The sequence below is a fragment of the Magnolia sinica genome, chromosome 11 (genome assembly GCF_029962835.1).
Source record: "Magnolia sinica isolate HGM2019 chromosome 11, MsV1, whole genome shotgun sequence".
Lineage (NCBI taxonomy): Eukaryota > Viridiplantae > Streptophyta > Magnoliopsida > Magnoliales > Magnoliaceae > Magnolia > Magnolia sinica.
This window is the reverse complement of record NC_080583.1, coordinates 6,229,008-6,243,868: the sequence shown is the minus strand read 5'-3', so window position 1 is coordinate 6,243,868 and position 14,861 is coordinate 6,229,008. Positions and strand designations below refer to the sequence as shown.

The 14,861-nt window shown below is 38.2% G+C and overlaps 1 protein-coding gene across 1 annotated transcript in view; it reads left to right on the top strand.

The window, feature by feature from the left end:
* The window catches only part of LOC131218673 (uncharacterized), a 30,505-nt gene that overhangs the window by 14,004 nt on the left and 1,640 nt on the right, over positions 1–14,861 (top strand). Inside the window, exons 6-14 of the mRNA XM_058213351.1 lie at positions 5,950–6,081; positions 6,779–6,906; positions 8,030–8,072; positions 9,785–9,868; positions 11,273–11,314; positions 11,428–11,498; positions 12,349–12,402; positions 12,531–12,636; positions 12,808–12,876. Coding sequence (XP_058069334.1) covers positions 5,950–6,081; positions 6,779–6,906; positions 8,030–8,072; positions 9,785–9,868; positions 11,273–11,314; positions 11,428–11,498; positions 12,349–12,402; positions 12,531–12,636; positions 12,808–12,876 — 729 coding nt within the window. The remainder of the gene's footprint in view (positions 1–5,949; positions 6,082–6,778; positions 6,907–8,029; positions 8,073–9,784; positions 9,869–11,272; positions 11,315–11,427; positions 11,499–12,348; positions 12,403–12,530; positions 12,637–12,807; positions 12,877–14,861) is intronic.

The window sequence follows — 14,861 nt, the reverse complement described above, 5'->3', positions numbered from 1 at the left end:
TTGATTTTATTTCCTTTTGACCTCGTTTGGTTTATAATTTTTATTGGTGCAGTCTTAGCCTGTGTTGGCTTGAACCCGCATAGATTCCCCTTTTTAATTGAATGTTTGGATTTTCATGTGGGACGTGGAATTTGTGTGATTGTTTCTGAATTGGTAGGATCTAAGCCTGAAATCTTGCATATCATATTTAATTTTCCATGTCCTGCATCACTTGTGGTATTGAACTAGACCAACCGAGACCAAGTCAACTCTTACAAGTCGGATTAGATTTGTCCGAGTCTTAAAGCCATGTGAGCAACTATGAGAATTTAAGTCATTAAAGAGGGCATGCTTGAGAAAGGTGAATGCATGGGGACTTAAAAAAGTTGGTGTTCCAACAGCTAATGACATTGAAAACCATCTTAGTTGCATATAAAAAAAGAAGTCAGGGAAACAAGCAAGGAGAACAGGAAGCTGCTAATGTTTATGAAGTTAATGATCATGATAGCTTCGAAGACGTGAGAAAATGAATAGATGCAACAAAGAAAACCAAACACACAGAAAACACAGGATTTACGTGGTTCGACATTGTGCCTACTCCATGGATGAGCCCCCGTCGAAAACACTAATTCTCAAAAAGGATTACAACCCTAACAATATTCTAGCTCAAAAAAAAAAAAACCAGAAAATAGTTTCTTGCATAACCCTAATTCGACCCCATAAACAATATTTATACCCCATACATGGAAATACCCAAAATACCCTATTTTGGTTGGGTCGGGTCTTCGGATTGGGCCCCTTCCCTACACCATTTTGCAGAATACAAGACATATATCGCAATAGAAGAATTGAATGATGGACTTTTGTTGTTAGGCTGCTATGAGCATGCCAAAAAGAAGTAGAGATGGAGGATTGGTGATGCACCAATATCTTTGACACCTGTGCATCATGCCTTGGCCAGTTATCTACCACTATTATCGCTGGGGCCTGGGGGCAATAATATGAATGTGGGGTTGCAGGAGCTTGTAGACAAGCTTTGGTTTAATGTGGAGAAGCATCCGCGACCCTATCAAGTTGTATGAATAAATCACTCTTCCACTCGAGTAAATCATTGCTGCCTAGTTACTTTGTCACTAGGTAAAGGGTGTGAATATTCCGTTTAGTGTTACATTATGGCTACGAAAGTTAGCTTGGTAGACCGTGGTTATTTGATAGGAAAGTGCAGCACAATGGGAATACCGATACCTGCTCATTTCTCCACAATGGTTGGAAGAAGACTGATTCCTTTGAAGGAAATTCCACCTTGAAAGGAACCAGAGCCGAAACAGGCCGTTAGCATGTTCCCTACGCCTGAATTTGAAGAAGAAAGTTGAGAGAAGGGATCATCATGCATCGGTGATATGTGAATAGAACCGAAAGGGCCTATGAAGAAACCCACCTACTCAACAAGTGAAGACATTGATGGATTTACTAAGAATATCAGTGAAGTTCATGACGGGCTTCAATAACGAAAATTACAAATAAAAGGTTGACGCTGATCGTCAATTTGCTTAGTTCAAGGAAGGTGACATGATAATGGTTCAATCAGAGCATGAGAGAGATCAAAATTTTAGCTAGACAGAATTGAGAGCTCTTTCAAGCAGTGTTGGAGATGAGCTTAGCCCTGACAAAAAATCAGTGTCAGGTGCAAGCCCAGACACAAGCCTAGGCCCAGGCCTATAACTTGCATACAAGCCGAGTGCCTAAGGACTATAAGTTATTCAAGTCATTAAAGGGGTGTTGGCTTGAGAAGGTGAAATGCGTGGGAACCGATGAAGGTGGTTTCCAACAACAAGTGGAAACTAGGTTAGTTGTATAGGAAATATGAAGTAATTACATAGGAAATATAAAGCAGTAGATTTCCTAGATTGACTATTAATTGTATGTAGGTTATATAACAAGTGTGCTCTTTATTTATTTATTTATTTATTTTGAGCTTGAATGAATGAAGATAAAAATTTCCAGCACTTGCTTCCTTGGTGGTGTGATTCCATCAACCCATTTAAGAGGTGCAGTGTCTTTGATGGATTGGTTTGACTCCAATATTGAATTAGAGGCCTGAGGTGACACTCTAAGGGCCGTAGTTCAGGTTGTGCGACTCAGTCCAGTATCTGTCAAGCCCCGCAATTCGAATACAGAGTGTGCACCCTCAGACCTGAGTTACGGTCCATGACTCGTATACCAAGTGTACTTACTGATCCATCATACGGTTGCTTGGAGGCATAGTTTAAATATATTATAAGTTCACGCTAGAGTTTATCATTCATACATCCATACATGCCGTAAAATCTCACACTTTTTCATTACCACCACCACCACCACATTCTCAAAACACATCATCAATCTGAAAATCAACTAAGTCCACCTGTTTGGGACTTTATTCTATCATGAATATGAAATACCATCTAGCAGAAATGTCTATTAAATAATATTCAAAACAATACCTAACTATAAAAAGTATCATAAAAGATTTGGGAGATGCATGATCAACAAATCTTGTTAAGTAATTCATTCAATCAGTTCATCGCGCAAGTTCGTCTTCGGATGAGTATGACCACTGATCTTGTGGTTCATCAGCCATTTTAGCCTCATTCTCTGGCATCTGATTCAGATTTTTTGTTTTGATCACCTCTGTACGGTTGTCATTCAATAGACATCAGTTGGCCAGGCTCAATGAGTGAACCCATTATGGTTCATACACGGCACAATTAAGATAGTATAAATAACATACGAAGTACATGTATGCAGAGATGTCATGAAGTGCATGCCCAATGGGATAATCGTTCACTTACATCGGTTGAGTATCCGTCAACTCGCATCTATACCTAGCAGGCTTCTACCATATTAGGTAGGCACGGATAAGGCCTGTATCTACTCCTTGAGTAGGCTTCCACTAATCGTGGGCATCCGATAATGGATCTACTAGGAAATCTAGGAAGATCCCCTAGGAACCCAAGCACGAGGTATGCATGCAATCATCTAGAGTGGGTCTCTAGGAATTGGCACATGAGCGCTACGTAATGCATGCTCAATGCACAATGCATCGACATACACAATTGTCATATACATCTCTCCATACGAGAGGCAACTTATGAATTCATGATTGTAATGATGTACATCTCCATATATGCAATTCATAGTAATAACTGTTGATCAAAATCATCATACATCAACAATTCAACTTAGCATGACACTACAACCAATATAGCAAGCATAACAATCCATCTTAATCGTGCAAATATGAGACATGTTGGGATTTACTCACCTGTTTTGGTAGAGATAAATCCATCGAATAGTCGTACATGTTTGAATTTAGGACCCTTAGTAAATATTTTAAACAAAATTATGAATTGTTCTAACTATTCCATTCAATGGGCCCACCTTTGGTTAAATCAAGATGACCCACCTTCGTTAGTTTATTTATCTGTAACCCGAGGTTATATATTGTAACTCAATAATCCAATTATCTCATTTCAGGATATGATAGATTAGCACAAGGTTCTTGATCGATCAAGTGATTGAGCTTCGATAGAAGTCCTTTGATCGAATTGATCTTTGATCCAGAAAATCAAAATTAATTCAATTTGGTCGCTGGACCATTTTACTATCTTCGATCGACTGAGTCCGCTTGAAGAACCTTCGATCGAATCAAACATGGTTCGATAGGATCGAGAAAATCCGAGTTTCGCATATTAAGTCTTTGGACACCTTTTGATGTTTTCAATTGATCGAAACCACTCATCAATTGATTGAGAAAGTCTCGAAAAGTGAACTTTTTTGGTTGCTGGACAATTTTCGCCCGCTTCGATCGATTGAAGTTCCCTTTGATCGAATCGACGAAGGTCGAATATGCTTTGTTACAATCCAATTTTCGCAAAGTTTATTTATTTTTTATTATTTTTTTCTCGATTTTCTTAGTTTTCATGGATTTCTCACACTCATGGTTTGAATCCAAACTATCCATTGATTTCTACAACTTCAAGTTTGGGGAAAACCAAAGGATTGCTCGGATCTGGACCATCAAATATCTACAATCATCATACAACATGATTTACCATTAATGCTATTTTTGATCGCTGTGGACAATCCAACAGTCAGATCCATCTAAAATTTTGGGTAACATCCTAGATTTAACCCGTAGTCGATGTGAATGGTGTAGATTGATTCGAAACATTGGAAAATCCTTCAAATCAACGACTTTGCAAAACAATGACCAAGTTTTATTTATATTGGGGTGGTCTGCCTGATTGTCATATCTCTCTAGAATTCGGGGCCCTAGCGTATTTTGGCCTTAGAAAACATATGATCTGAACAGATCTGTACTGACACTGTTAGACGGCCCCACGCCAATCTCTACAACAAGAGATCCCGCTCAAAGCCTTCTTCTTATTACCAAAACATTCCACAGATCAAGGCAATGAATGTAAGGCCAATCCGCCCCATTCATGGTGTATATCTAGGGATTTTTAATCCAAAGTACAAAAAAAAAAATTTAAAAGAAAAGATTTAGAACTTACCGACAGAAGCTTTCGCCATAGGCCTCCCCCCTCTCTCTATCTTGCTCTCTTCCTTAGGGTTTTCACAGGAGAATTCTCTCTACAGAGGAGCCCTGGATCTGGAAGGTTCTTTCGGGGTTTTATAGATTTGCGCAAAAAGTTGTAACCACAGTGACAAGAATCAATCCTCTGACCTTACTCTCCACTGAGAGTGCCTCTACCAACGTGCTAAGTGTTTTGTTTTTATTATTAATTATGAAATTAAATTTTTAATCCAATTAATCCAAAGTTTTATATGGCTCGAAAATTCAGGGATGTTATAGTATCCTTCTTATTCTTGTTGTTTCTTTGACCTTTTGATTTATTGACTACCTCATGAATCTGTCTCCATTCTTATTTGACCAGTCCTAGTCTCCTAGATCTCTTCGCTCAAAGCCTAAAATTTCAACTGCCCAATGGATCCATCCTTCATCAATATCCTTATACACCTACCATGTAGTCTTTTGCATTATTTATACAATTGAAATATCATCTAAGAAGATTAAATAGAAGCTGTTGATTAGAATGCAGTCACTAGTATCATCGTCATCAACATCATCATAGCCTTGTCCTAACTAGTTGGGGTCAGCTCTATGAATCCTGTTTGCTTATCGAATACTTGTGATTGCTTGGCAAAAGTTCTATGACCAGCTGGCTGCTTGACACAAACCTACTCTTTTACATGGGCTTGGGATTTCCAAGCACGAGAACCAAACTAGGGATGTATGGCCATGGGAGCACATGGTGATTTTCATACTAGGGTTTTGTATGGGGAAATCCTAATCCTAACCATCCCTTTTCTAATATGAGGTTATATGCAGTGATGTGGTCTAAAATAAGCTAAAAGCCTCCCCAAAAGACAAAAACAACTACTTCTGATGCTCTCGAGTGTCCATCTGCTCTCTAATCAATTTCTTTTTTCTTTTCTTCTCCATAATGCTCTACTCATACAAGAAATGATATGACCCATCTGTCAATTGTTTGTTTATTGGAACATCACAATACCTAAGCTGTGGATTTTGTTTTTTGTTTTTTGAAAGATTAGCTTGTTCACTACACGTGAATTTGAAGAAGAAAGTTGAGCAGATTTTGAATTTATTTTAAGATACTAATCAAACATCGTAGGTTTGGATGTCCGTGAAAGAACATCAATAACAGATGATAGAGCATCAAACTAATAAAACTTGAGTTACAAAATTTTCAAACATATTTCTTTGCATAGGACCTAACCACATGTTCTATTGTCCATATTTCTTAATTAAACTGCAATTCTTGATTAAATTTCAGTTCTATTTAACTGCTTGTACTTGTTTTTCTATAGATGTTGATGTAGGACAAGATTGTGATTATTTTGTTTCAGATGCTGAATGAGGTTGTCCTTTTGTTGAATATCTAGGGTATTGAGGCATTTCAGACAGATATGACCTCTCTACATCCTATCTTATCTGAGATTCGTGTTTTAAAATCCGAACTGGAAATCAGCCTCATTAAATATGCCAATGACATAAGTTCAGCGGCACACATAGAGGTATGTGTCTTTCGTGCATCTTATAAGTCATTCCACACTGAAAATATTATCTCCATCTTTGTCATAATTTAAGATAATTGCCACTGTTAATAATGTGCTTTATAACTTTCTCAAGTATCTCCCTTTTTGTTGTTTGAATGCTTTAATCAATTAAACTAATGTCTCATTGGAGAATGCAAATGAACAGTACACGTGCTTTTCATTGTCACTTTTGCATGATAAACAAGGGAATGTTTCTCTAAACAAACTAATGCATCCATTTTGCTTAAGCTATATTTTACCTTGAATGTTGGGGTAAAAATGGTGCCTTTTGCAATTCCTGTACCCACTGCCCCAAGTGCAAAGGGGATGTATTTCACTGACTTTATGGAATCATCCCTATTCATAAGCACTTTCATATGGGCCCTTAACGGGTGTGTCTATTTCTTTTTGACTTTCTACGTTCTCTACATATTGACAAAAAAAGAAGACAGACTGAAGTAAATAAAATTTTGCCACTATTATTCTTAGTTTATTTTATTTTATTTTTTTTAACACATGCTCACACCAACACACACACACACCACAATGGGTACTCAAACCCATGACTTTAGTGTTGAAACTCTTGTGAGTCTACCACTTAGCCATGAGTAGAGACCCTACTATTATTCTTAGTTGTTTTTACGTGAGATTCATCAAGCTACCTAATTATGTACAGGTTATGCAAAAGTCAAAAGTTGGAATGAAAGAATATCAACTGGAGATGATATTTCTCCATCATATATACATGCATGGCGGTTGCAGACATTGTTCCTATACGTGTATATGTGCCACCGGGGAAAATAGGTGTGTCATTAGCATATCCAATGTCTGCATGCTCTGTGTCTAATTTATTTGGAAGGGGAATAACCATTGTTCACATATACTTTTTTATTTTGAATCTCATTTCTTAGTGTCTGTGATGATTGTGCACAATGGAAATGTGTTGACAACAAGGTCCAAGAAACCAACTGTTTTTTGTGTTCTCCTTTCTCCTGCGTACCCAACTAAAAAATCCACAACATGATCAAGGCCTAGGGAAGAAAAGTGTATGAGTCTCCCAAAGAAATACCAAATCCTCTCAAGGGCCAAGCAAAATGTTAAATTGGAATTTGGTTTAATGTGAAAGTCCAGAAACCTTTTGGGCCCAAGTAGCACTCTAGAACTGATCAGAACAGGTTGGGACACCCACTTCAAACACACTGCACATGCACAGAAGAAAAGAAAGTGGAAACATGTGAACCCATGTCTATAGATTCAAAAGACAAATAATCCTCATGAAATGCTAGTAAATCTCCTTGGATTTTAGAAATATTTTCAGTTGGGCCTCTTTCATTTCTAGATTATTATCAGGAGTAAATCTCTTGGTACATCTTAGAATAAACCCTCTTTCAAAAAATGAATTATTACTCTCAAATTCCAACCATGCCAAAACTGCAATACTACTGTAAGTAAAAGGGGAAACACTTTGACAAGTTTAGGTGCATTGTGTAGAAGAAAGTGATAGAAACAGACATAGACGGACACCTCCACAGTAACATCAAAGGCCAAAAAGACATGCACAAAAACAGGACTAACATGCTAGTATGCTACTTGGATAAGCAGCTGTTCCATACTTCCCCTTAAGTTTTCAACCCCTTTCTGATGCCCTGAGGCCATGAAAATGGATGCAAACCTAATCCCTGCAGTCTGCAAGTAAAGAAAATTTGCTCAGATTGTGTGGGATCAAATTTATTCTAAAGATGTTCTGCTAATTTTTGGGTACTCTTTTGATTGTCAAAGAAACTTTTTCTTGGATCTTCTCTTTGTTGTTAAACTGATTCAGAAAATTTGAGCTGTGCCAATAGCGTAAAATTTGAGCTGTGCCAATAGCGTTGATTTAAAATACATTCATATTCCAAGGCTTGACCTATGAGTGTTTTGTTTGTAGTGCCTTCATTCACTATGGCCATGCTGCTGCTCCCAATGATCGGGTATGTTGACACTAGCATTTCTTTCCAACCTGTATATGATTTGAGATGCTTGAGTTGCTTGACTACTTTCTTGGAAGTTCTTGTATTCTTTCTTCTCTTCCTACTTCCGAATAAAGCATATCAAGAGCTGCTTTGTGTTGGATTTATGTATTGTTAGTATTCCATGTTTCATCTTATGAGATTAGCTGAAGTTTGAACATATTGATACTGTATGTTTAATGCATTTGTTGTTGTATTTCATTCACTTACAGACAACGATTTACCTCTTTATTCTTACCCTCAGTTGGATTTGGTTCTCTACTTGTGGACTAGAGACATTTTGTTTTGGTTCTCATGTTGCATAACTGATTTGCTGATGGCATTATAAATGTCACTACTGGACATGTGACCCACCACAGTACTTGCTGCTTTTGTAAAAGGTTTAGATCTTAAACCTTAAGAGTGCAATGAAGACAGTATATTGCAAGTAAAACTACATTTAACTTATACAGGCAGACATTCTCAAAGTAATACCCATCAGATAGTTCCAACTTTTAGTAGAGCGCCGGTTAGGTGAGGGAAGTTACTGCTTTAAATAATCTGATGCCAAGCAAGCTCCATTAACAAGGGTGCACTGTTTAAACGAGGTTTTGTAGCATATGTATCAAGTGAACAAAGTGGAAGAGTCGGTGGATCACCTCGCAAGGGGGCTAAGTTCTTTGGAATATGTTGGGTCTTTCGGAAAAGCATTGCGGAAGCTGTGGAGGAGTTGGATGGCAGGCCTGTATTGGGAGAGGAGTTGGTTCTTATGGAAGATGTTACCTTCTGCAAGGATGTGGGGCATCTGGAAAGATGTGGGTCCATCAAGAACTATATTATCCAATAGGTGCTTTGGGTTATCACTCTGTCGCAAATGAATTTATTGGTTATCATGTGTTGTAATATTATAGACTACTATAAGTTATCAAGATTAGTTGTTTGGATGTGTCCTCATACTATTGGTCACCAGTCAATCAGAGATGTGTTGTTACTGTTTCTTTTCATCTGGAAAGAAAATAGGAAAATTAATTTCATACATGATCTGTTATGATGGATGTATTCAAGGAATTTGCATTTATTTATGACTCATTGAGCTTCTCCATGCGTCTTTTTATTTTTAGGATTTGCACAATTATCAATATTGCGTGGTGCAGATCCATGAGCATTTGTTTGGTCGCAATCATAGTTCAAAAACCCGAAAGCTTGACTTGACTTGATGTGCGGTCAGGTCAGTTTGACTCGAAAACTCAACTCGATATGCCAGTCAGGTCAGGTTGAGTCAACCTGAGTCGACTCAAAGTGACTCAATATATTCAGTAACTAAGCTGAGAACTTTTTAAAGTAATAATAGAGATTTTAAAGTAATATAGGTTAAAAATGGATAAACAATGCAACAACGCAATGCATGGCAAGTTGGTATTAACGCTTGCTTTCGTTCTAGAGGTTGTGTTAGACGAGTCTCCCTAAGTCATAAATGTATCCAGCTCGTCGGCGAGTTTCATAGTGACTTGGCTCGAAATCTCGTTGAGCTGAAGTTGATTCGGCCAAGTTTTGATTTAAATCACCGGGTTTAAGAACTATGGTTGCGATTCGTGAATCAGTCACACTTCTATGCTTAGGCTTTTGCTCATTCTACAGTTTCTTACTCACATGCTATTTTATTTGCTGTTCTTCATCCCAATATGGTTATGCAGACACTGGAGGATGGTGATATTGCATTGATGGATATGGGGGCAGAATACCATTTTTATGCCTCTGATGTTGCATGTTCATTCCCTGTGAGTTCATGTTTGTCTTTACTTGGTTGGTTCTTTTCTTTCTCAATTTTATGTGCGCTATTATGTTTCAACTCCCAAGCCTATTTACATCCATAAAGCTTTCTGTGATTAACAATACCTAACATAGCCAAATTCCACATATTTGTATCTGCAGAAACTGTAAACATGCGTTACTTGATCTCCTTTCTCTATTGACTATGATAAAATTAGGAATGGAGTTCCAGGATGTCTATCGCAACAGATTGATTAATCTTGCCTTAACTGTGCTCACATCCATATGGCATGTGAGATGCCTTCAGGCATGAGGCAAAGTCCATAATGAGATGTCTACAGGCATGAAGCAAAGTCCATAATGAGATGTCTACAGGCATGAAGCAAAGTCCATAAAGAGATGTCTACAGGCACGAAGCAAAGCGTATAACATGATAAGGCTGAAAAGAAGATTTCAGTCATCCTGCAATGTGAAACTGGCCCTTAATCCACCCATCTGACCAAATTGAGCATGTTGTCCTTTGTCAAAAGATCTCTAAATTTCAAGAAAGCCACGTGGAGTACCCACTGAGAGCCTTTAATTACATTATAATTACACCTGAATTTTGATTTTTTAGTCCCACATCTGTAGGGCAGCAAATGCCAGGAGCTGTTTTCTGTATGTAGCAAATTTCATACCGTCGTCCAATAAGCATGTAGCTTGAATAGCGCCACTCCAAGAAGGCACCATATAAGGACATCTTTGTATGCAGCCCCCCTCAGCAGATTTACTACGATTTATGGCCACCTGTTCTTCCTTTGTTGCTATTGAAAATTCTGCAGCTCTCTTTCAGTAGGTTCCATATCGTCAAAGAAAATATGATGCTCTATGAAGGATTTGGAGTTGGTTTGATCGGAAACCCTAAAAACGAGCAGAATTGTTGACAGAAAGCTCATAGGATAACAGATTTGATTTCTTCTCTCCATCCAGACCCAAAGGAGGGAAATCTGGTCTTGCACTGGAAGTATCCCTTGCACTTCAATAAAATCTAAAATGGTGCGTCAATCAATTCTCCGCATTGAAGGAGTCCAAGCTCATTAATATCCCATCTGAGATATACAGCTTTTCACCTCGGCATCACAATCATTTGTTAATTGATGATCTACATAAGAGATTCCTCCTCCTCTGCTTATTCTTCTTCTTCTCCTTCTTTAAAAAGAGAAAAAAAAAAACAAAAAAAAAAAGAGAGAAAAAGAAAAAGAAAAAGAAAAAAAGAATCATAGAAGAGACTTTTATTTCAAATTCTGCTCCTCTTACCAAATGTCAAGCAAAAATTTCACCTCATCTGCTCTCCAAATCACAATTCACACTGAAAGACCATGTAAACACCACTCCCCACGAAAATTCACTGTATTGTTTTTATTGTGATGCAGGTAAATGGAAAATTCACTGATGATCAACGTCTTGTGTACAATGTAAGTATTGTGCATTCACTTATTGCCTATTTCCAATATAGCGGAATGCTTTATTTTGCTAGAATTGTTTTTAAAAAAACCGCTGATTTCTTATTTATTTCGTCGTTTATCAGGCTGTTCTGAAAGCACATAATGCGGTTCTCTCTACAATGAAACCAGGAGTGAACTGGATAGACATGCACAAGTATGATTGCATTGACTTCAATTCTTTCATCATTGGTGTTCTAAAAAGGCCGCCTTTTTTTTTTTTGGCGGTAGAGGAAGTAACAGATAATATAGATGAAATCCAATTGGTGGGGTCTCCAACGCTTGGAGTGCTTGAAAATTCTATTTTGCAGCCTGCATTTATGCAGCTCCCTACTCAAAGCAGAGTGTCAAACATTTGTTGATCATTACTACTGATCTGGTAAGCCACCAGGTGAATGGACTATGGGTGCAAAAATCTCAGCCATTGGATGACTCTGAACATCCAGTTATGAGTTTTACTGGTTGAAGGTGGACCTTTGTTCTAACTGTTCCTTTTCCAGACCACTGGTTGTAGGGCTGATTGACCCAATCCGAGTTTGGGTCTGGTTGCCAAGGTCCTCGAGTTGAGTTTTGGTTGGAAAATGCCAATCCAATTTGAGTACGGGTTGAGAAAATTCAGGTTGGGTTATGTTGGATTGGGAATAATGTTTCTGGGTCTGTTCGGGTTGAGTATAGAGGAACTTCGGTTTGGGTTTGGATTGGGCACCTCAGGTTGGAATGCGGGACAGGTTGGATTGCAGGTTGGGTCTTCTCGATGTTGGGTTGACCCTCAACCTGACCCAACCTGCCTGAGTTGCACCCCTAGATGGTGGCCCACCAGGTCAACAGTTCCATTCACCACAAGTATGTCACATTGACGATGAGGTGGAAGCTGCACAGGAACTTCAGCAACACTGAACTGCATAATAGCATTTCAATTCAATGAACTTTGTTCATTTTAAGTATTTATGATTTTCTTGCTAATTTTTGATCTGATGATGGTGTTAATCTAACTTTTATGGTAACAGGTTAGCTGAGAAAAACATTTTGGAGTCCCTGGTTGCAGGAGGAATTCTTGTTGGGTATGATTTTTTATTTTTATTTTTAGGGAGCAAAATTCAGTATGATCTACTAGCCAAGTATCATCTCTGGAACAAATCAGCTAGTCGATAATGTAGATGTGATGGGATTATTGCTTGTCTTCTTTCAGTGAGGTTGACAGTATGATGGAAGAAAGATTGGGAGCTGTCTTCATGCCTCATGGCATTGGACATTTTCTTGGGCTTGATGCACATGACCCTGGCGGCTATCCTAAGGTCAGTGCATTGGTTTGAGAGTATTGCTCTATTACTTTGTGAAATGTTATATGCAGATGGAACCATCAAGAGCTTATTTCAATTTTATTTTTTCTGAGTCCTTCACTCTCAAGATTATAGATAGAGAAAACGTCTTCTGATTGGTCTGTTATTTTGACATTCTGCAACTAGGGGACGGAGAGGCCAACTGAACCTGGACTAAAGGCTTTGCGAACAACCAGAGAACTCAAAGAATGCATGGTCAGTCATGGCAATTTTCTTTGCTAGTGTTGCTACAATGGGGACTGGTCTCCAGTTGATTGTTTCCGTCGATCATAGTTCTAAACTTGGTAACTCGACCTGAACTTGGCCGAGTCAACCTGACTCGGCAAGATTTTGAGCCGAGTCATAGTGAAACTCAGCTGTAAGCCTGTATCGGCTTCTACCAGGCGTGTCTTGTCAGGTCAACTCACCGACTCGGTCCACTCAACACGACCCAACAAGAGTTGAGGCGAGTCACTTGATTGTGTAGTGAGTTAACAAAAAAAGTAAGAATTGGCTTTTGAACCCAAGACCTCAAGCAAAAGGAGCAGCGACTCTAGCAAACAAGCCAAACACCATATGTTTGCATATCCTTCCATTATTTTTATATTATATTCATATATAACTATTTAAGAGAATTATATATAAAATTATTTAGTTATTAATAATGTGTCAAGTAAAGACTCGTCTGAGTCTTTGAGTCAACTTGACCACTGGCTAGACATTGAGTTGAGTCGAGTTTTTGAGTTTTTAAGCTATGTGCGGTTTATTGATAGATATCTATGGTTTGTTAGAAATGTCACATGGATTTTTTTTCCCCCCTAGAATTGACAATTATTTATTTATTAGAGAGGAGCCTGAGGCTCAAATTTACAATATTTACAATCTAGCCAAATCGACCCATCATTTGGATCAAAATCCTTTAAACAAGAAATCCACCCAATTACATTCATTTTTGCCCTTTTATATAATTCCCCTTCCGGTTCGCTTGTGTCTTGGAATTGCCATGGATTCCTTTCCCTCCAAATCGCCCAATTGCCGCCATCATCAGTAGCTTCCACCACTTCTTCCTCTTTTTTCCTCATGCCGCTGTTGGGCCATGACAAAAGGAAGCCTGAGAACGAACCCGGCATGAAAATAATGAGATGTCAGTGGTTCAAACTGCACCTTGATGTAAAATTAAGAGATCCATCGTGTTTTCATAAGCAGGACGCATGGTTGATAGTCATCTTTTAATATGGTGAATTGCATGCACTTAATGTACATGCACCAACATCTTGCTTAGCTAGCTCTAAAGAATGTGGAATATTCCTCATTCATTACACTTGTTATACGACCAACCACTGGTAGATGAAGGGCCTGTTTGATTGAGGCACAATTATCATTTTTTAATGATTTATGCTTGTTGCTGTCACTGTGAAATTCTCAATGATTTTTCATGAAAAATAAAGTGGGGAGGTGGTGTTTAACCACTATCCAGCAGAGGTGCCATACTTTACAAGCATGTGGGATCCAAACCATCCATCAGGTGCCCCGTCTCGTAAAGCTACCTGGGCCCGAAGGGCTGTTTGATAAGCAGGAAAAGAAAGTAAAAGAAAGCACTTTTCCTATGTTAGGATGTTTCACTACATTTAGTTAGCAAAGAAAATATAAATTTCACGTAGCAATCATTATCCTCTTTGCACATGGTATGGGGTGACCATTATCTCACAGATATGAGATTTCCACTTGTTATTCAAACAAGATCCCTAAAAATGGAATTCATGGAAATAAATGTTTCAATAGTGTTCATAGAAATCATCATTGAATCATTATTGCTTTTTCTTTTTCTTTTCTCACGAATCAAACAAGCCCTAAATGTCACACCTATCTATTATTCATGTGGACCACAATGGTTGGAGAAATCTGAAACCCACGTCCAGTTTCCAGTGGTAGTTGACACCTCTATTGTGCCAGTTGGAAAAAAAGAAGAAGAGAAGTATGTGTTTGGGGTGTCACCCAAACAGGTCCTTTGTATCTTTGGAGAAGTTATGTAAATTCTTTGGGTAGCATATGGGGTTGGGGCTCTTTTTGTTTTATTGTTAAAACTCTATAACATCCACATGAGTGTTCGATGATGAGAAATTAAAAAAATAAAAATAAAAATCCACGAGTGTTATTTCATGTTTTTCTAGAAGTTTAAATCCCAAAAATCATGAATTATT